The sequence below is a fragment of the Diceros bicornis genome, chromosome 34 (assembly GCF_020826845.1).
Source record: "Diceros bicornis minor isolate mBicDic1 chromosome 34, mDicBic1.mat.cur, whole genome shotgun sequence".
NCBI lineage: Eukaryota > Metazoa > Chordata > Mammalia > Perissodactyla > Rhinocerotidae > Diceros > Diceros bicornis.
In genome coordinates this window covers 31,414,887-31,432,902 of record NC_080773.1, presented here as the reverse complement: position 1 = coordinate 31,432,902, position 18,016 = coordinate 31,414,887, and the positions used below count along the sequence as shown (strand labels likewise).

Sequence of the window (18,016 nt, the reverse complement as noted above, 5' to 3'; positions counted from 1 at the left end):
CGCCCCGCGACGATCCTGGCCGCGTTTGGAACAACAACTTTATTAGCACCTGCCGCTAGGCGGAGACGGGGTGAGCACGAGAGAGGAGAGGGGGCTTCTCCGGCTCACGGCCCGCCGCGGACTGAGCCTGCTAAGCGGAGAATCGCCGGAGTCGGACGACAGGGTCTCGAGACAAGAATAAAGACGGGGCCAACTCAGACGACTGGTGGAGGCGTTCGACGAGAAAGCAAGGCCTTTAAGCCGGGACTCGGGGTGGAGGTGGAGGGGGGTGGGGAGCGGACCGGAAATAGGGAACTACAACTCCCAGAAGGCCGAGCGGCTAAGTCCCGCATGCCGTGGCCGTGAAGTGCGATGGGACAGGTAGTTTTGCGAACGACTTAACCTAGAGGTTTTTAGTAGTTGGACGTTCTGAGGCCTAGGGTGCCCGGAGCGGGAGAGCGATGGAACTGGAGCAGAGAGAGGGGTGAGTGGCTTTGGGGAAAACTACGAACCCCAAAAGACATTGCGGCTGCATAACGTGCAACCCTCCACGCTTTTACGCTGAGGGCTGGTGGGGATTGTAGTTCATGCATCTGCTTTGGCGTAGGAGTCTGCTAGGGACTGGGGTCTATCCTCAAGCATCTTGGGGGAGGAGGCGGGGGCCCTGGACTCCTGGGTCTGAAGGAGGAGGGGCTGGGGGCCCGGACTCCTGGGTCTGAAGGAGGAGGAACTGGGGGCCAGGGGTTCAGGGTTCCTGAGCCCCCTGACCCTACAGGACCATGGCAGCCGTGGGTTTTGAAGAGTTCTCAGCGCCGCCAGGCTCGGAGTTGGCGCTGCCTCCGCTGTTCGGTGGCCACATCCTGGAGAGCGAGCTTGAGACAGAAGTGGAGTTTGTGTCCGGTGGTCTGGGCGGCTCGGGGCTCCGGGAGCGAGATGAAGAGGAAGAGGCAGCCCGGGGCCGGCGGCGGCGCCAGCGGGAACTAAATCGCAGGAAGTACCAGGCGCTCGGTCGGCGCTGCCGGGAGATCGAGCAGGTAGGTGAGTGCGGATTCCCCCGTTTTGGGGTCCCCTGGCCTAAATGACCACCCCTTCCCAGTCTCTGACTGTCCACATGCCCAGCATTCCTTGCCTAGCTGAATGAATCATTCATTCATTCATTTCGTACCTGTTATGTGTCAGGTACTGTGCAGGGCACCCGGAGAGCTCTCCTCTCTAGCAGCTTCCCTAACAACCCAGGTCAGCTCCTCACGTCCCACAGGTGCCTCTCATGCTCCCCACTGATCAGGCTCTTCAGGTCTCCCATAGCCCTGACATCAGTTGCTCCTCCCGTCCTGTCCATTCTGCCTCTCAAATCTCCCTGGGATCCTTCTCCTCCCTTCCATCCCCACGGGCCCTGCTCCAGACTCAGCTTCTCTCAGCTGAGTCACTGCGTTAGACTCCTTGGTGAGAATGAGGATGGAGCCATAGGCAGGGCCCAGATCTTGAAAGGCTACGAGCACCAGGGCAAGAAGTTTGAAAAAAAATTTTTTTTTGACAGCGAAGGGGAACTATTGAAAGGTTTCAAACAGGGGAGGGACGGGGTCGGGTCTGGGTGTTTGAAAGACTCTCTGAATTTCGTTGTATTAGTTTCCTACAGGCCTGCTGTAACCAAGTACCACAAATGGGTGGCTGAGTAACAGAAATGTGTTGTCTCAGTCCTGGAGGCTGAAGTCAGAGATCAAGGTGTCGGCGCGGTTGGTTCCTCTGAGGCTGTGAGGGAGAATCTGTTCCCTGCCTCTCCCCTTTTGGTGGTTTGCCGGCAGTCTTTGGTGTTCCCTGACTTGTAGATCTCTGCCTTCTTCTTCACGTGGAGTTCTCCCATGTGTGTGTGTCCGTCCCAATTTCCCCTTTTTATAAGGACACCAGTCATATTGGATTAGGGCCCCTAATCACCTCATTTACCTTGATTACCTCTGTGAAGACCCTATCTCTGAATAAGGTCACATTCTGAGGTACTGGGGGTTAAGACTCCAACATACCTTTTTGGGGGGACACCATTCAACCCATAACATTGGTGTTGGGGAGCTCTGGAAAGAGGGAGGCTAGGCTGGTGTAGTGGTGCGAGCAGGAGAGGATGAGGCCTGAGCTGCGGTAGGAGTCAAGGAGATGGAGAGGAGGGGACGAGGTAGAGAGATGATAAGGAAGTGACGTTTGAGGGGCCAGCCCCGTGGCGTGGCGGTTGGGTGTGTGCGCTCTGCTGCTGGTGGGTTCGGACCCGGGTGTGTGCCGACGCACCGCTTGTCAGGCCATGGTGTGGCGGCGTCCCATGTAGGGTGGAGGAGGATGGGCACGGATGTTGCCTGAGGGCCGGTCTTCCTCGGCAAGAGGAGGAGGACTGGCATGGATGTTGGCTCAGGGCTGATCTTCCTCACACACACACAAACACACTAAATAAATAAAAATAAAGAAAGGAAGTGACGTTTGAGCCGAGTCTTAGAAGTGGGAGCGTGTTTCACTGACTGGAGGGAAAAGTGCCTGCAGGACTCTGGGTGGTAGGGGGCTGACCCAGGACTGGAGGGGTGTTGGTTTGACCAGAGATGTTGGAGAGGACCAGAGGGGGAATGGCCTTGAAGGCCAGGCTGAGGGCAGTGGGAGCAGTAGAGTGCTGGGAGCAGGGTCAGCTCCGGGTATAAATTATATTTTCCCGAGTCTGCACTAAGCTGAGCCTATGCATACCGTGTGGCCTGCAGTTCCAGTCCTCTGTATGTACCAGCAGAAACAATGACAATTACCAGGGTGTTCACAGCAGTGCTATTTGTAACATAGTTTCATATATGCTATTTATAACATAGTTTCATATATATGTATATGTGTAGACATAAAGTAGATGCTAGAAATCAGTCAGATCTAATGTATATAAACCAGATACTGTGTATCTCTTACTATACAGCTTCTGCCTCTGCTCCATCCTTTAGCTCTCTTGCTCTTTCTTCTTTCCTCCAGGACCTTGCCTCTCTCTTCTCCTATGGTGTTTTCAAGACTCCTCCCACGAATCCCTCCGTCCACCATTAGCAATAACATTTCATCCCTGACACACTGTGTTCACAAGGTTTTTCAGTGCAAGAGTGCTGCTGGCAGAGCAACCACTTGCCTGGGAGCACCCCCCACTGCGTGCCAGGCCTGCCCTTGTGGCTTTGTGCACAGGACATCTCAGAACTCTTTCAACCCTGCTCCCCCACCCACTAAGCAGCAGTACTCCGAGCCCTGTTTAACAGATGGATGTGGGGCCCAAAGGGTCTCAGTCATCTGCTCCAAGGAGCTGGCATTTGAGTGTTAGCTCACCCCCTAGGAATAGGTTCTATTATTATTTCCATTTGAGAGATGCAGAAACCCGAGGCTCAGAGAGGTTAAGTAACTTGCCCAAGCTCACACAGCTGAGAAGTGGCAGAGCTGGGATTGGAGCCCAGGTCTGTCTGACGTACACACTTTAGCCACTGTATTAAGCTTCCTCTTTGGCTTAGTCACATCCCCCTCCCTCCGTGTCTGGGCTGGGGTCCTCAGAAACTGTGTGCAGTGGCCGTTCCCTTGCCTGGAATCCTTTCCTCCCAGCTTGTCGCCCATTTGTCTCCTTGTCATGGTTCAGGTCTTGGCCCACACGTCTTCTCTGACGGCCCTAACTAAAGTTGCCACCTCCTGCCCCGATCTCCAGCACGTCGACCTGCTTGGGGTTCTTCCACACTTTGTCACTGTGTGACATCACTCGTTCAGAGACGTTGACAGAGCACGCATTCCGCCAGGCTCTGCTCACGGCACGGGGATACGGGCACAAATCCCCGTCCTTTGGGCGCTTATGTTCTGGTGGGGAGACAGTGAGCAGAACGAGTAAACAGGTTGTGAGGTGATGATGAGTGTCATAAGGAAAAACGAAGCAGAGAAGAGTGGCGGGGTGGGCGGGGTTCCGGGGTGGGAAGTGGGGAGAGGGTGTTGCAGTTCAGTGGGAGGTGAGTGGACTCTCTGAGCAGGTGACATGTGAGCTTAGACCTGAGGGAGTGAGCTGTGCAGATATGGGGGGAAGAGTATGTGGGAGCCCCCAGACAGGAGGGTGGCACAGGGCATTCGGCATCAGTGTGGAGGCCGGTGAGTGGAGTGGACGTGGGAGAGGAGCAAGAGAGGTGAGCAGGTGGGGAGGAGCAGGTGCAGGAGGCCTTAGGGGCCACGGGTGGTTTTGGCCGGCACCCCCAGTACACAGCAGGGGCTGCGTCCACCATCTGTGAGTGACTGAGCGGGAGAAGGAAGGGAGCCCATTGACCTGTGCTCTCTCCCACCTCCGCGCAGGTGAATGAGCGGGTCTTGAGCAGGCTCCATCAGGTACAGAGGATAACTCGGAGGCTGCAGCAGGAGCGGAGGTAAGCCTGCCCGCCCACTCTGGGCCCGCGTGCCTCGCTCCCACACCTTCCCACCTCTCACCCTTTCTCTACCACCATCCTATCTGCCTGTCCTCATGGGCCAGGACACGAGAGGCTGGAGAGGAGGGCCAGGGCTGAGGTGAACAAGGCCCAGGAGTGGGCCTGGGCCTTGCAGGCAAGAGCTGTGCCCGGGCCTGGGTGTGCCCCTTTGAATGGAGTGCAGCAGAAAGGAACATGAGCCTTAGAGCCACAGACTCACTTTCAAGCACTGTTTTGCTGTGTGACTCTGAGCAAGCGACATCCCCTGAGCCTGTTTCCTGTCAACAAGAGTAATGCCAAAGTCACAAGGCTGCTGAGGATTAAACGGGAGCTCCCAGGGGATGAGCTCAGCCAGAGCTTCCCTCTGTGCGCCTGTGTCACCGTGACTAGGAGGGGTGTGAGCTCTGGGCCAGCCCACCTGGAATCTGATGCCAACCCTGCCATTCGCTGTATCCCCACCTCAGCGACACAGGGAGAACAGGTCTTGTGACGAAGGCTCCATGATGCTGAGCCCACCAGTCGGTCCTCAGCCCTCTGCTTGCCTGACCCAGTGGATACGCCTCTTTGAAGGCGTCCAGGTTCCTCCCCTGCCCGGGTTTCCCCTGCCTCCTGGCCATTCCTTCTTGGCCACTTCGCTGGCTCATCCTCTTTTCCCCAAACCCTTAACCTGCAGTCCCCCAGGGCGCGGCCCCTGGGTCCTCTCTGTCCATACCTGTGCTGTCCAGCATGGTAGCCACAGGTGGCGACTTCCACTGACATTTAATTGAAATTCATTTTTATTAAATTCATTAATAAATTTAATTAAAATTCATTAAAACGAAATTGAAAATTCAGTCCCTTGGTGGTTCCTGCCACACAAGTGCTGAATAGCCACAGGTGACAATTCAGACTCAAGTCAACTAAAAGGAAGTGAAATTAGAAATTCATTCCTCAGTCGCACTAGCCAGATTTCACATGCTCGGTCGCCACAGGTGGCGCTTTTCATTTAAATTAACTAAAATTAAGTGAAATTTAAAATTTCAGTTCCTCAGTCACACTCGCCACATGAGGTGCCCAGTAGCACATGTTTTGATTTACATTTAAATTAATGTAAAGTGAATGAAATTAAAAACTGTTCCTTGGTCACTCTCGCCACATGCCGGGTACTCAGTGGTAGCAACGGGTGGCCGGTGTTTTCCGCATCAGACAGCACAGATATGGGACGTTCCCGTCCTCGCAGAAAGTTCTACTGGACAGTGCCGGTCTGTGTGCACCTCCTGAAGCTCTCATAACGCTGTGGTTTTAAAGGCCACCTAAATGCCACCAACCTCTGAACCCTGTCTACAGCTCTCCTTTGAACTCTCTGTTCCCTTTGTCAGCCGCCTGCTGGACGGTGACACTTGGTTATCTCACATGCATCCGAAACTAACCCTGACCTCCCTCCCCCAAGCCTGCTCCCCCTCAGGCTGCTCCGTGTCTGAGAATGAACCCCTCCCCCAATTGCTCGGGACCCTTGCTTCTCTCTCACCCCACGTCTAATCCATCGGACCTCGTGTCGCCTCTACCCTTAAAATATACCAGAATCCCATGTCCTGTCACACCTCCACTGCCACCAAGCTGGGCCGAGGGACGTGGCCTCTCATGCGATTCCTGCTATGCTCTGACTGGTCTCCCTGTGCCTCCCGTACGCCTCCAAGTCTCTCACAACAGCCTGGTGAACTCCTTTTTGTCCTATGTATACCATCAGCCAAGATTTTATTTTACAACAGGACCCAGAGAGTTTAGGAAGGGGAGGGGTGGCCTTTATGGTTAAAACCTGAAAAGGGAGGGGGAGTACCTACACCCACTAAACTCCCCTTAATATTTACTAGGGATTCGTCGGGGAGTCACTTTTTCTGAACGCTGGGTCTGGAGCCCAGCCCATGGGTCTTAATGTGTGGGCCCTGGACCAGTAGCCTCAGCACCACCTGGGAATTGTCACAACGCAAGTTCCTGGGCCTCACCCCAGACCTGTTGTATTAGAAACTCGGGGGGTTGTTGAATGGCCCTTTTAAAATGTAAGACACGCCACTGTGGAAAACAATGTGGCAGCTCCCCCAAATTTTAAAATAAATTACTATGTGAGGCCGGCCCCGTGGCTTAGCGGTTAAGTGCGCATGCTCTGCTACTGGTGGCCCGGGTTCGGATCCCGGGCACACACCAACGCACCACTTCTCCGGCCATGCTGAGGCCGCATCCCACATACAGCAACTAGAAGGATGTGCAATTATGACATACAGCTATGTACTGGGGCTTTGGGGGAAAAAAAAGGAGGATTGGCAATAGATGTTAGCTCAGAGCCAGTCTTCCTCAGCAAAAAAAGAGGAGGATTAGCACGGATGTTAGCTCAAGGCTGATCTTCCTCACACACACACACACACAAACAATTAGTAACTTCTATCTGCCTTGTGAAGTTCAGGGACACAAAAAAAACCCAATAGTTACATATGAAAGTAACTTAGAGAAACAGGGATAGAGGATGAGTGCTTTTGGTTTTAACTCAATATATTCTGGGTTTAATGTAGGGGAACTGATATCAAGAAGCTAAAGCTGGGCCGACCCTGTGGCTTGGCGGTTAAGTGCACGCGCTCTGCTACTGGCGGCCCGGGTTCGGATCCCAGGCGCGCACCAACGCACCACTTTTCCGGCCATGCTGAGGCCGCGTCCCACATACAGCAACTAGAAGGATGTGCAATTATGACATACAGCTATGTACTGGGGCTTTGGGGAAAAAAAAAGGAGGAGGATTGGCAATAGATGTTAGCTCAGAGCCGGTCTTCCTCAGCAAAAAGAGGAGGATTAGCATGGATGTTAGCTCAGGGCTGATCTTCCTCACACACAAGAAAAACAGTTAAAGCTTCTCAGATCTCAACTCCTTGGCTTCCTGGCGCCAGAATCCACTATCCACCACGGAGACGGAGACAGTTGAAGGACACCCACTTGCGATTCCCTTATCTCACCATCCTTCTCCCTGCTGGCAGCCTCACAAGGCCAAATGCAGGCTGATGGGAAAGTGCTGACCAACAAGGCCACAGGCTCCCCCTCCCTACAAACAGCTACATTCCTCACAACCTTTAAAACCCCTTGCCTCCCATCTTTCGGGGAGATTGGACAAATTTGAGAGCTCTCATCTCCCGACTGACATGACCCAAAATAAACTCTTTCCTTGCCATAAGCCTGGCATTCTAGTTTTATTTGGCCCCTCTTTGTGTGGCGGGTAAAGAACCTGGGTATGTATCTGGTAACAACCAGACACCCTCCCACCTCAGGGCCTTTGCACTTGCTGTTCCTTCCACCAGAAATGTTCTTCTGCCACTCCCTCACCTTCTCAGTGAGGCCTCCCCCTGCCATCCTTTTGAATTCCCAATCAGGTATCACCCACCCTCTTTCTTCCTCCCTGACCTGTTGTGGTTTGTTGATCTGCTGATGTCTGTCTCCCTACAAGAGTCTGAGTTCCGTGAGCCCAGGGGTCTTTGTTCTGTTCCCTGACATGTCCCTAGCTCCTGGAACACTGCCCGTACAGAGCAGGGGCTCCATGCATACTCGTAGAATGAGAGAGGTTGTGCGTGTAGGACACTCCGCCCAGGAGCTGGCTCACAGGTGGCATTCAATCAATTAAAGCTTAAAATAGAAAACCTTTTAGAAGCCAGGACAGGAGAGAAGAGAAGGCAGCATCACTCGGAATGTTCTGTACCCGCCTCTCAGTTATTAATAAAAATAACAACTTACATTTGGAGGTTTACTAAGCCGGTACCCCGCTGAGTACTTGCGAGGTGTCATCCAGTTGCAGCGTCACTCTCCTAACGCTCCGCCCGGTTGGGGTTGTCATCTCCCTCTGGCAGTGCAGAAAACTGAGGCACAGAGAGGTCAGCTTGTCTTCCCTAAAGTCCCACCGGCTGGTCAGGTGCTCGGCACCCCGGTCTTTCAGACTCGGGAGCTCTGCACCTTCTGGGTCGAGGACAACTTTGGCTTCAGAGAGTCAGAGCTGGGCTCTGTCGGGTGCCCCTGTCCCCAACTGCCAGAAAAGGGTTATTCTACTGGCAGCTTCTCTCCGGGCGCAGGTTTCTCATGAGGGTGCTAGACTCCTATGGCGATGACTACCGGGCCAGCCAGTTCACCATCGTGCTGGAGGTGAGTGCGGAGTCCCTGGGCGGGCTGGGTGAACCAGGAGCCCAGGACACAGCCTTCACCTGCCTCCTCATCTCCCTGCCAGGACGAGGGCAGCCAGGGCACAGATGTCCCCACCCCAGGCAACACCGAGAACGAGCCTCCAGAGAAAGAGGCGCTGTCCCCGCCCAGAAGGACGCCAGCACCCCAAGAACCCAGCAGCCCAGCCCCTGGTGAGGGGCCCAGCGGGCGGAAGAGGCGGCGAGTGCCCCGGGATGGACGTCGAGCGGGAGCCACGCTGACTCCGGAACTGGCTCCGGTGCAGGTGGGAGAGGTGGGACCAGCTCTTGGCTTTGCTGCTGTTCCAAGGGGGGGCCAGCAGCAGGGGGCCGGCCTTGCAGCGCACTCAGGCGCAGGGCTGGGGAGAGCTGCAGGACAGAGGTGGAGCGGGAAAGGTTGGAGAGGGTCAGGGTTGGGTAGGGAAGGAGAAAGAGCTGGAAAAGGCTGGGCAAGGGCTTGGGTGGAGAAGAAGGAGGAAGCCTTGGAGGAGGTTGTGGGGAGGAGCAGAGGAGCGGAGTGCTGGGAGCAGAGGAGGAGGAAGGGAAGACAGGTGAGGGGAGAAAACAGAGAACACGGGGACCCATCCCCCGAGAACGTTGGGATTTTCTCCAAGGTGCACAGAGGAAGTTGTCAGGGAAAACCAGAATGGTGAGGACCGTGGTCTTCTCTAGATCCCAGGCCTACTCACACCTCGCTCTTCTCTCCCCCAGATTAAGGTCGAGGAAGACTTTGGCTTTGAAGCGGATGAGGCCCTGGATTCAAGTTGGGTTTCTCGGGGGCCAGACAAACTGCTGCCCTACCCCACCCTAGCCAGCCCCCCCTTTGACTGACCCCCCCAATAAACTGACCCCCAGACTCTCCTTGGCCACTGTCTACTGCTCCCACCTCTAATCACACACACGCTCAGACTCTGGGGTCAGTTTTCACATTTTTATTGAGGGCCACTGGGGAGGGGGCCTCCTCCCTGTCAACGGAGGTGCTCACAGTTTCTTCAGCCACTCCAAGCTTGGGCCCTGGGGATCCTGGGGGTGGCTGGGCACATCAGGCATGTTCCCATCATCTCGGAGGGGCACTGTGGGACAGGAGGGTGGGCCACTGAGACCAGCAGATCTCCAGGGGCCCGTAGAGAAGGGCTGGCCTGTCAGTTTATATTCAAAGAGGGAAATGGCACCCCACGGGAGGGATGAGAGAAGAGAGGAAGAGTCAGGGAGTCAGAGATGCAGGGAGATAGAGACCCAGAGACATGGGAGACTAGAGAGAGAGAGACTGATTCAGAAAGGAGACACGGGGCGAGAGGGAGAGACCCAACAGAGAGAGGACAGAGACCTGGAGAGATGGAGATCCAGAAAGCGAGAGAGACGGGAACCCAGAAAGGGAGAGAAATCTGGAGAGAGACGGGAACCCAGAAAGGGACAGAAATCTGGAAACTCAAGTCCAAAAATGGACAGGAAGTGAATTTTATGGCATGTGGATGATATCTCAAAAAAATAGAGAAAGGACAAAGGAAGTCCAGACTGCACTGCAGAATCTCAGATCCCTGCTGAGGAGAGACCTGCCCATCATTATTCCTCCCCCAGTGCAGGGAGGTCCCCCAGCCCTGCCCTGGCTCCCACTCACCTGGGTAGTTGTAGGGTGTGACCTTGTTGATCATGATGGAGTATTTGGTGTAGGGGCTGAGGGTGGGCACAATTATAGCTGTGGAGAGACACATGGGTGAGGCCCAGGGGACGGTGGCTCTCGAGGGGAGAAGGGGGAAGTAGGGAGAGGCTGAACCTTGGCAAAGGGGGAGTCAAGTGCATGGGAGGAGAGCAGGGAGGTCTAGCACCTCCAGGAGGCCCCTTTCTTCTTTGGGCACCCAGGGATCCCCATATATCAGAAAGGTTTATCATTTTTTTTGGAGGAGGGGTAGGAGGCAAGCTGTCATGGATACATGGAACCCAGAGGGCACAGAGGAGGGAAGAAGTGGGGTGGTCATGGAATGAATGCATTTGAGTGTAGAGGTCATGGAGCATGGGGGGAGGATATCTTGGGAATGTTCCAGAGGAATCATGAACTGTTACAAATTGAGGGAGGGGGTTGTACTAGGAATGGTTGCTGAGAAATTATAGTCCATCTAGAGTGGGAGCCAGGAGTCCTGGGGGGGTTGGGTAGGGCGTATAAAGGAATGTTCCAGGTTAGGCTGCCTGACAGAAATGTAATTTTATATTTCCTCATAGCCACATTAAATAAAGTTAAAAGATACAGAATTAATTTTAAAAATATATTTAACCTGATATATCCAAAACATTTCAACATATAATCAATGTGGAAAAAATTGAGACATTTTATATGCTTTTTGTCATACTGAATCTGTGAAATCTGGTGTATACTTTACATGAGCATAACATGTACCATCTCAATTCATACTAGCCCCATTTACAGGGGCTGCGTGTGGCCCGTGGCTGCCCAATGGGACAACTGTGTTCTAGAACCTTATCCAATGTGTGGTCTGCTGACTAGCAGTATTAACCAGAACTGGGAACTTGTTAGAAAGGCAGAATCCCAGGCCCTGCCCCAGACCTATTGGGTCAGAGCCTGCATTTTAACAAGACCCCCTCCTCCTCAAGTGATTCCAATGCAGAGCAGCCCTGTTCTAGAGCAGAGGTTTTCAGTCAGGGCCGCACATTAGAACCACCGAGGGATTTTCACAAGATGCAGATTCCCCAGCCCCACCTAACTCAATTCGGAATCTGGTGGGGGGTGATGGTGAAAGGGGGGAGGATTCGGACACTACTTTTATTTTTGGCGCTCAGGTGTTTTGAATGCACAGCCGGGGTTAAGAACCTCTCCTTTAGAGAGATTATGGATCTCTTGGGTAGGTGTGTATGGGGTGGGGAGCGATGGGGGTGGTGAAGGGATCATATTAGGAAGGGGGGTAGGCAAGGGGACGTTGTGGGGGTGCTGGCACACTGGTGGGGACACAGAACGCTGGGGGCGGCGATGGGGCTCGGGGTACAGGAAGGACGCTGGCGGGGGGATGGAGCGTTGGTGTGGGGCGATGGGACCTTTCGGGGGGCGGGGGGGAGGTAAAGCTGGGACGCCGGGTGTGGGTGATGCACGTTCCCGCACACGCACCGAGGCCCGCGATGGTGAAGGACGCGACCAGCACCGGCTCCTTGGCCCAGGCATTCTTGAAGAAGGCGGCGAGTCCTGGAGGGGCGGGAGACGAGGGTCACCCCTGCAGGGGATGCCCCCGGTGACCTCTAACCCCCTCGCGCCACCCCTGCCCTGGAGGAGCCCTCTCGTGACCTCTGCGTCCCCCTCCGGCCCGGATCCCACCGCCTCCACGGGGGCTCCGCTGCGCCCTACCCTTGCCCACCGGGGCTCCCGGAACTACCCGCCCCCCGCGCACCGGCTGCACCCACACTTACTCGCGGCCATCTTGGTCTCGGCGGCGGCGGCGGCGGCGACAGGAGCGCAGAGCACTCTGGAAATTGTGGTCCCTACACGCGAGGCTCCGCTGACTGAGTCTGCGCCTGCGCACTGGCTCAGAACGGCGGTCCAAGGCGGTGGCGACGGCGTGGAGCATTCTGGGAGTTGTGGTTCCAGCGCGCGAGGCGCCTCTGACTGAGTCCGCGCGTGCGCACTGGCGCAGAACAGAAGTCCGAGGCAGCAGCGGGAAGGAGGCGGTGCCCCAGATTTAAGTGTAAACCTGTCTTGGCATACCTGCCGCTGATCTCTTTTCGCTCTTAGCCCAGAAGTCGCTCCCGAGGACTGACTTCCAGTTCTCCTCTTGCAACCCACCTGAGGCAGAATGCATTAGTCCTCATTTTATAGTTTACTTATGAAAGCCCATTTACAGGTGGAGAAACAGAGGCTGGGAGAGGACGAACGACTGACCTATCACTTGAGGTCACAGCTCAAAATCAGTTCATCCTGGAAGCCCTGTCTCTCATCCCAGAAGGGTTAGGCATCTTCTGTGGACTCTCACAGTGCGCTATGTAACCTCCATAGAGCGCACATCACTTCTTTTTTTTTAACTGACCTGGTCTGGATCCGTCTTTCCATCAGACTGGGAGCTGCTTGAGAACAGTAATGGGGTCTGACTCCTCTCTGTGTCCCCAGAATCGGGCAGCAGGGTCTGGCATATAATAGGTGCTATTTTTTTTTTTAAGTTTAATTAATGAACACAACCGGTTATGACTGCTGCAGTCCCAACTTTTTCCACTGCACCATGGGGCTGTGACACAGTCACCCAGGGGCCCCCACTTCGCTCCTTCCTTCTTCAAACAGGGCCCGGCTCTGGCTTTCTGATGTTGCGTCATTTCCTGGGAGATGAGAGGGCACCGCCAAGCCCTGGCTTCTGCTTCCACTCCAGCTGAGACCTGCCCGCCATGGCCCTGATGCTACTCCTCCAGCTGCTGACTCTTTGTGAGCCACCCCACCCCTTTCCAAAGCCAGAGGACACAGAGGCCCCAAATTCCTGCATTCCTGGAAGAGGAAGGAGTAGGGGGCAGGATTCTCTGGATCTTGAGGCAGGAGGGGGCTGGGGACCTGATCTCCTGGGGACAAGGGAGTATAGAGTCCTAGATTCTAATGTGGGAGGGGGATGGACGCCAGGACACCTGGGTCCTTGGGAAAAGAGGGAGCTGGAGGCCCAGACTCCTGAACCCCAAGGAGGGGAACTGTGGGTTCAGATTACTGTCTCCTGGAGAAGGTGGAGTCCAAGAGCCTGAACTCTTGGGTGTAGCAGCAAGAGGGGGCTGGTTCCAGACTTCTGGCTTAAGTAGGTAGGGATTGGAGGTCTGGATTTATGGCTACCAAGAGAGGAGAAATATGGGGGAGATTCCTGTTTCTCAAAGGAAAGAGGGCCTGGAGACTTAGATTCCTGGGTTCCCAATGAGGTGGGGATGGGAGCAGTCTAGGGCTTTGAAAAGACCTAGCCCCCTCTACCTTCTACAGGGCCTCTGTGTCACACATACGTCACTCCAAATGGTGAGTAAAAGACCCACCCATTCCTCTGTATGTTGCTGACACCCCATTTCCAACTACTCAGATTTCATTTTGGTGCCCAACCTCACGCCAGATTTCCTTATTTCCCTCTCTCCCTCCCTTCCTTTTCTCCTTCCCTCCCTCCTTCCTTTATTTCTTTCCTTCCTTCCTCACTCCCTTTAGTGACCAGTATAGGTGAGTAGTGAAGACCATGAACTTGGGAGCTAAAAAGACTTAAGCTGGGATCCCATTTTCACCATCTTATTCATTTACGACCTTGAACAAACCACTGCTTGCTAAGACTTAGTTTCCTTTTTTTTGTGAAATGGGCTGTTGTGAGGATTTAATAAAATCACATGTGTAAAACCCTTGGCTCAGAGCTTGGCACGGTGCAGGGCTCAAGAAATAGGATCTCTGGCAATGTCAATTATTCCCTCATTTCCTCTACCCTGAGATAACCCTGTGTTTCCTTCCAGGTTTTTGGATGGATAAGAGTTCTTCTTTCTCTCAATCTCCCCCTACTACACTCCAACCTCAAATAAGAACCACCTGGAGAACCATTAATACTTTAGGTATCCATTTATTTTAAATTACAATTTTTAAATGATAAAGCTAATATATATTCATAGTTTTAAAAATTCAGTCATTCCCAAGTGACATATAACAGCCTCTCTCTTCCCCTTCCTCATCTTCCTTAAATAATCTCTGAATCCTTACAAAAAATTTCCATGCGTTCAAACACATGTATGTATTTATATACTTCTTTGTTTTCTTGCCAAGGCAAAACTGATATTTCGTGCTCACACTGTTCTGTGTCTTACATTTTTCACTTTACAATCTCTCTTGGAGATATTTCCATGTCATTATAGCTAGCTCTACCTTTTTTTTTTTCTTTTTTTAAACTGCTGTTTAGCATTTGCCATTGTATGGCTGGATTCTGATTTATTTGTCCTTCTTGATGTATATTTAGGTTGTTTCCAATCTTCCCCCTCACAATCAATGCTTCTGTATGAGCTTTTTGTGCCCATGTGTATGCATTTGTCTAGGGTAGAGCTGTGGAATTATTGGGTCATTGGTCATGTCCTATGTGTATCATGATAGAAACTGACAAATTGCCTTCTCAAAAGGTGTGCTCAAGTGCACCTAAGTGCCTTTTTCACTACACATTCACCCAAATGAAATATTAACCATCGTTTTAATTTTTGACAACCTGATAGTCAAAAATGTCTTACAGTTGCTTTAATTTTTTAAGATATTATTACTAAGGTTGAGCAATTTACACCCGTCCCCCGCCTCCCGATATGTTCTGGTCAATTGGACTTCCTCTTCTGTGAATTGCCTTCTCATATGTTTTGCCCAACTTTCAATTGGGTTGGCTCTAGGATTTTTTTCTATACTCTTAATCTATGTGATTTATGAATAAGTCATTTCTGCCAGTGCTGTCACTTGTCTTCTAGCTTCATTCATTTGTCTTTTCTCATCCACAACTTTAAAATGTTGAAGTGGTCAAATCTATTAACCTTGTCCCTTCTGAATTTTTCATTTTATATTTTAAGACAGCCTTCCCTACCCACAAGACAAATATATTTTCTTCTAATACTTTTATAGTTAAAAAAAAAAAAAACATGTGAGGGGCTGGCCTGGTGGCACAGTGGTTAAGTGCACGCACTCCACTTTGGTGGCCCGGGGTTCACAGGTTCGGATCCCGGGTGTGCACTGACGCACCACTTGTCAAGCCATGCTGTGGTGGCATCCCATATAAAGTAGAGAAAGATGGGCACAGATGTTAGCCCAGGGCCAATCTTTCTCAGCAAAAAGAGGAGGACTGGCATTGGATGTTAGCTCAGGGCTGATGTTCCTCACACAAAAACAAAACAAAACAAAACAAAAAACATATGTAGGTCTTTAATTAATCTGGAATTTGTTTGGGTGAATGGTTGAGGTAGGGATCCAACATTTTCTTTTTTCCCCAAATAGATAGCAGGTTTTGGCAACTACTGAAATATGTTGAATATGTTACAAATATTCTGGAGAGCAATTTAAAATCACAGATTTTGGGGACCCAACCCCTTGACTCTCTGTTTGTAAACTCAGGAGTTGATGCTCTGCCCCTTTGATTGACAGCTAGTTTTGACAAGCCTCAATTGGGGTCCAGCGCCTCCCCTATTTTACAAATAGGCAACTGAGGCTGAGAAAGGGTCAGTGATCGTCCTAGGTGATTCTCCTATCTCAACTTCCCCTTCATCTCCTCTGGCTCTCAGGAAGCCTGAGGACCCAGACAGCCCCATTTATTCAGTCCCCCTAGCGTTATACCCCAAGCCGTGGCTGGAGGCTCAGCCAGCTGCAGTTGTGACCCCCGGGGTCAACGTGACCTTGAGGTGCAGGGCACCACAACCTGCCTGGAGGTTTGTACTCTTCAAATCTGGAGAGATTGCCTCCGTTCTGCAACGGAATGTATCCATGGAGTTGGCAGAGTTCTTCCTGGAGGAGGTGACCCTGGAACAGGGAGGCAGTTACCGCTGCTGCTACCAGAGGCCAGGCTGGGGGCCAACTGTCTGTTCCCACCCCAGTGATGCCCTGGAACTGCTGGTGACAGGTGAGGTTCTGTGGGTGGAAGTGGGGAAGGGACACAGGAGTGGTATGAGGGAGGAAGGAGGAGGAACAGAGAGAGACATACAGAGACAGACTTGTACAATGACACATAGAAAAAAAAGCTACATGGAGAGAGAGAGAGAGAGAACCCCAGAGAAACAGGGGTGATTCTCAGCCAGGGGTGATTGTGTCCCCTAGATGAACTGTGGCAATTTCTGGAAATATTTTTGGTTGTTATGACTGGAGAAGGGTGTGCTACTGGCATCTGATGGGTGGAGGTCAGAGATACTGCAAAACATCTTACAATGCACAGGACAGCTCCTCTTCCCCCTTACAACAAAGAATTATCCAGATTTATCCAAAATGTCACTAGTGCTGAGAGACACAGAAACACACGGAGAAAAATCAGAAGGAGACGCACCACCTGAGAGCCAAGGGGAGTGAAACACGCACTGATGGGGAGATAAAAACAGACAGGGAATTTTAGTGAGACATAGGCACAGAGGGAAAAGGGACTTACAGGGAGGGAGAGACAGAGACGCAGAGAAAGGCGCGCTTGGGGACGAAGACACAGGAAGCCACAGGGACACAGAGGCACAAGGGCACAGAGACCCTCACAGAGACAGAGAAACTGAGGCGGATGCACAGGGAAGGCGCGAGACATGGAGACACTGGCTGAGACAAAAGGAGGGAGAGTGAGATAGGGGCGGAGAGAAGAGGAGAGGGAGGAGAGAGAGGGAGGAAAGGATGGAGGGACAGAGAGGGAGGAAAGGATGGAGGGACAGAGAGGGAAGCGGGGGGGGGGGGCGGGGGCGGGGAGAGGACCCGCAGGCGCAGGGCGGTGCTAACCCTCGGTCCCCGCCCTCCTCCCCCGCAGACGAGCTGCCGCGCCCGTCGCTGGTGGCGCTGCCCGGGCCGGTGGTGGCGCCCGGCGCCAACGTGAGCCTGCGCTGCGCCGGCCGCCTGCGGGGCATGAGCTTCGCGCTGTACCGCGAGGGCATGGCGGCGCCGCTGCAGTACCGCCACTCGGCGCAGCCCTGGGCCGACTTCCCCCTGCTCGGCGTCCGCGCCCCCGGCACCTACAGCTGCTACTACCACACGCCCTCCGTCCCCTACGTGCTGTCGGAGAGCAGCGAGCCGCTGGTCATCAGCTTGGACGGTGAGGGGACCCGCGACCCGGCCCCCACCCCTCCTCCCCCAGACCCGGGAGTCCAGGCCCGCAGCCCCTCCTCCCTCAGACCCGGGAGTCCAGGCCCCCAGCCCCTCCTCCCCCAGACCCGGGAGTCCGGACCCCCAGCCCCTCCTCCCTCAGACCCGGGAGTCCAGACCCCCAGCCCCTCCTCCCTCAGACCCGGGAGTCCGGGCCCCCGGCCCCTCCTCCCCGAGACCCGGGAGTCCAGACCCCCGGCCCCCTCCTCCTTCAGACCCAAGAGTCGCGGCACCCCCCCATCCACCCCCCTCAACTTTGGGTCCCCAGCTCCACCCTAGAGGTTGGAGACCCGGAGGGTGGGGGGCTGCGGGGTTGGCCGCTGACCGCCTCTCTCCCTTGCTGGTCCCGCAGGCTCCAGCTCCTTGGACTACACCCGGGGCAACCTCGTCCGCCTGGGACTGGCTGGCCTGGTCCTCATCTCCCTGGGCACACTGCTCGTTTTCGACTGGCGCAGCCAGAGTCCCGCCCTTGGTAGCGCCTGGCCCTGAGCCCCAGAGGACTGGATATAGATGCCTGCAGCGTGAGAAGACTTCCTAGAGAGGAAAGAGAAGAAGCAGAGATCCCTTGGGTTGGACTGGCCCTTCCAGGAGCTCCACAGGTCTCCTGACCGAGCCCAGCTTCCCAAGTAATAATAACCTTTGTACTGTGCACTCTA

At 53.8% G+C, this 18,016-nt stretch overlaps 3 protein-coding genes across 7 annotated transcripts; 2 read left to right on the top strand and 1 right to left on the bottom strand.

Moving 5' to 3' along the window:
- The first annotated feature begins 43 nt into the window (after window positions 1–43).
- On the top strand, window positions 44–9,458 carry TFPT (TCF3 fusion partner). 2 transcript variants are annotated; one of them, XM_058530226.1, is made up of 6 exons: window positions 44–463; window positions 755–1,013; window positions 4,294–4,364; window positions 8,483–8,552; window positions 8,635–8,862; window positions 9,299–9,458. In XM_058530226.1, the coding sequence occupies exons 1-6, from the start codon at window positions 441–443 to the stop codon at window positions 9,416–9,418; spliced, it is 771 nt and encodes a 256-aa protein (XP_058386209.1). In that variant the 5' UTR covers window positions 44–440; the 3' UTR covers window positions 9,419–9,458. The 2 variants fall into 2 exon arrangements, with proteins under 2 accessions (XP_058386209.1, XP_058386210.1); XM_058530227.1 differs by having other exon boundaries at window positions 45–463; window positions 8,635–8,853; window positions 9,299–9,457.
- Window positions 9,459–9,504: 46 nt separating this feature from the next.
- On the bottom strand, window positions 9,505–12,022 carry NDUFA3 (NADH:ubiquinone oxidoreductase subunit A3). The gene is made up of 4 exons (XM_058530232.1): window positions 11,999–12,022; window positions 11,703–11,777; window positions 10,206–10,283; window positions 9,505–9,660 (listed from the first exon to the last, which is right to left on the bottom strand). The coding sequence occupies exons 1-4, from the start codon at window positions 12,006–12,008 to the stop codon at window positions 9,569–9,571; spliced, it is 255 nt and encodes an 84-aa protein (XP_058386215.1). The 5' UTR covers window positions 12,009–12,022; the 3' UTR covers window positions 9,505–9,568.
- Window positions 12,023–12,776: 754 nt separating this feature from the next.
- OSCAR (osteoclast associated Ig-like receptor) lies at window positions 12,777–18,016 on the top strand. Of its 4 annotated transcripts, none has more exons than XM_058530211.1 (6): window positions 12,780–12,998; window positions 13,530–13,562; window positions 14,036–14,131; window positions 15,856–16,155; window positions 17,029–17,310; window positions 17,713–18,016. In XM_058530211.1, exons 1-6 carry the CDS (start codon window positions 12,962–12,964, stop codon window positions 17,847–17,849), a joined length of 885 nt encoding a protein of 294 aa, XP_058386194.1. In that variant the 5' UTR covers window positions 12,780–12,961; the 3' UTR covers window positions 17,850–18,016. The 4 variants fall into 4 exon arrangements, with proteins under 4 accessions (XP_058386197.1, XP_058386196.1, XP_058386194.1 ...); XM_058530212.1 differs by lacking the exon at window positions 12,780–12,998 and adding an exon at window positions 13,050–13,102; XM_058530214.1 differs by lacking the exon at window positions 14,036–14,131 and having other exon boundaries at window positions 12,777–13,102; window positions 16,026–16,155.

Bases quoted from the DNA above. Each gene is read 5' to 3' on its own strand.
- TFPT (XM_058530226.1), top strand. From the start codon at position 441: ATGGAACTGGAGCAGAGAGAGGG. The intron at 1,014-4,293 runs GTAGGTGAGTGC...ACCTCCGCGCAG, and splicing joins GCTGCCGGGAGATCGAGCAG to GTGAATGAGCGGGTCTTGAG. The intron at 4,365-8,482 runs GTAAGCCTGCCC...CTCCGGGCGCAG, and splicing joins AGGCTGCAGCAGGAGCGGAG to GTTTCTCATGAGGGTGCTAG.
- NDUFA3 (XM_058530232.1), bottom strand. The intron at 10,284-11,702 runs GTGCGTGTGCGG...GTCTCTCCACAG, and splicing joins CTTCACCATCGCGGGCCTCG to CTATAATTGTGCCCACCCTC. The intron at 9,661-10,205 runs GTGAGTGGGAGC...CCTGTCCCACAG, and splicing joins CACACCCTACAACTACCCAG to TGCCCCTCCGAGATGATGGG.
- OSCAR (XM_058530211.1), top strand. From the start codon at position 12,962: ATGGCCCTGATGCTACTCCTCCAGCTGCTGACTCTTT. The intron at 12,999-13,529 runs GTGAGCCACCCC...TACCTTCTACAG, and splicing joins CCTCCAGCTGCTGACTCTTT to GGCCTCTGTGTCACACATAC. The intron at 13,563-14,035 runs GTGAGTAAAAGA...GTTTCCTTCCAG, and splicing joins CACATACGTCACTCCAAATG to GTTTTTGGATGGATAAGAGT.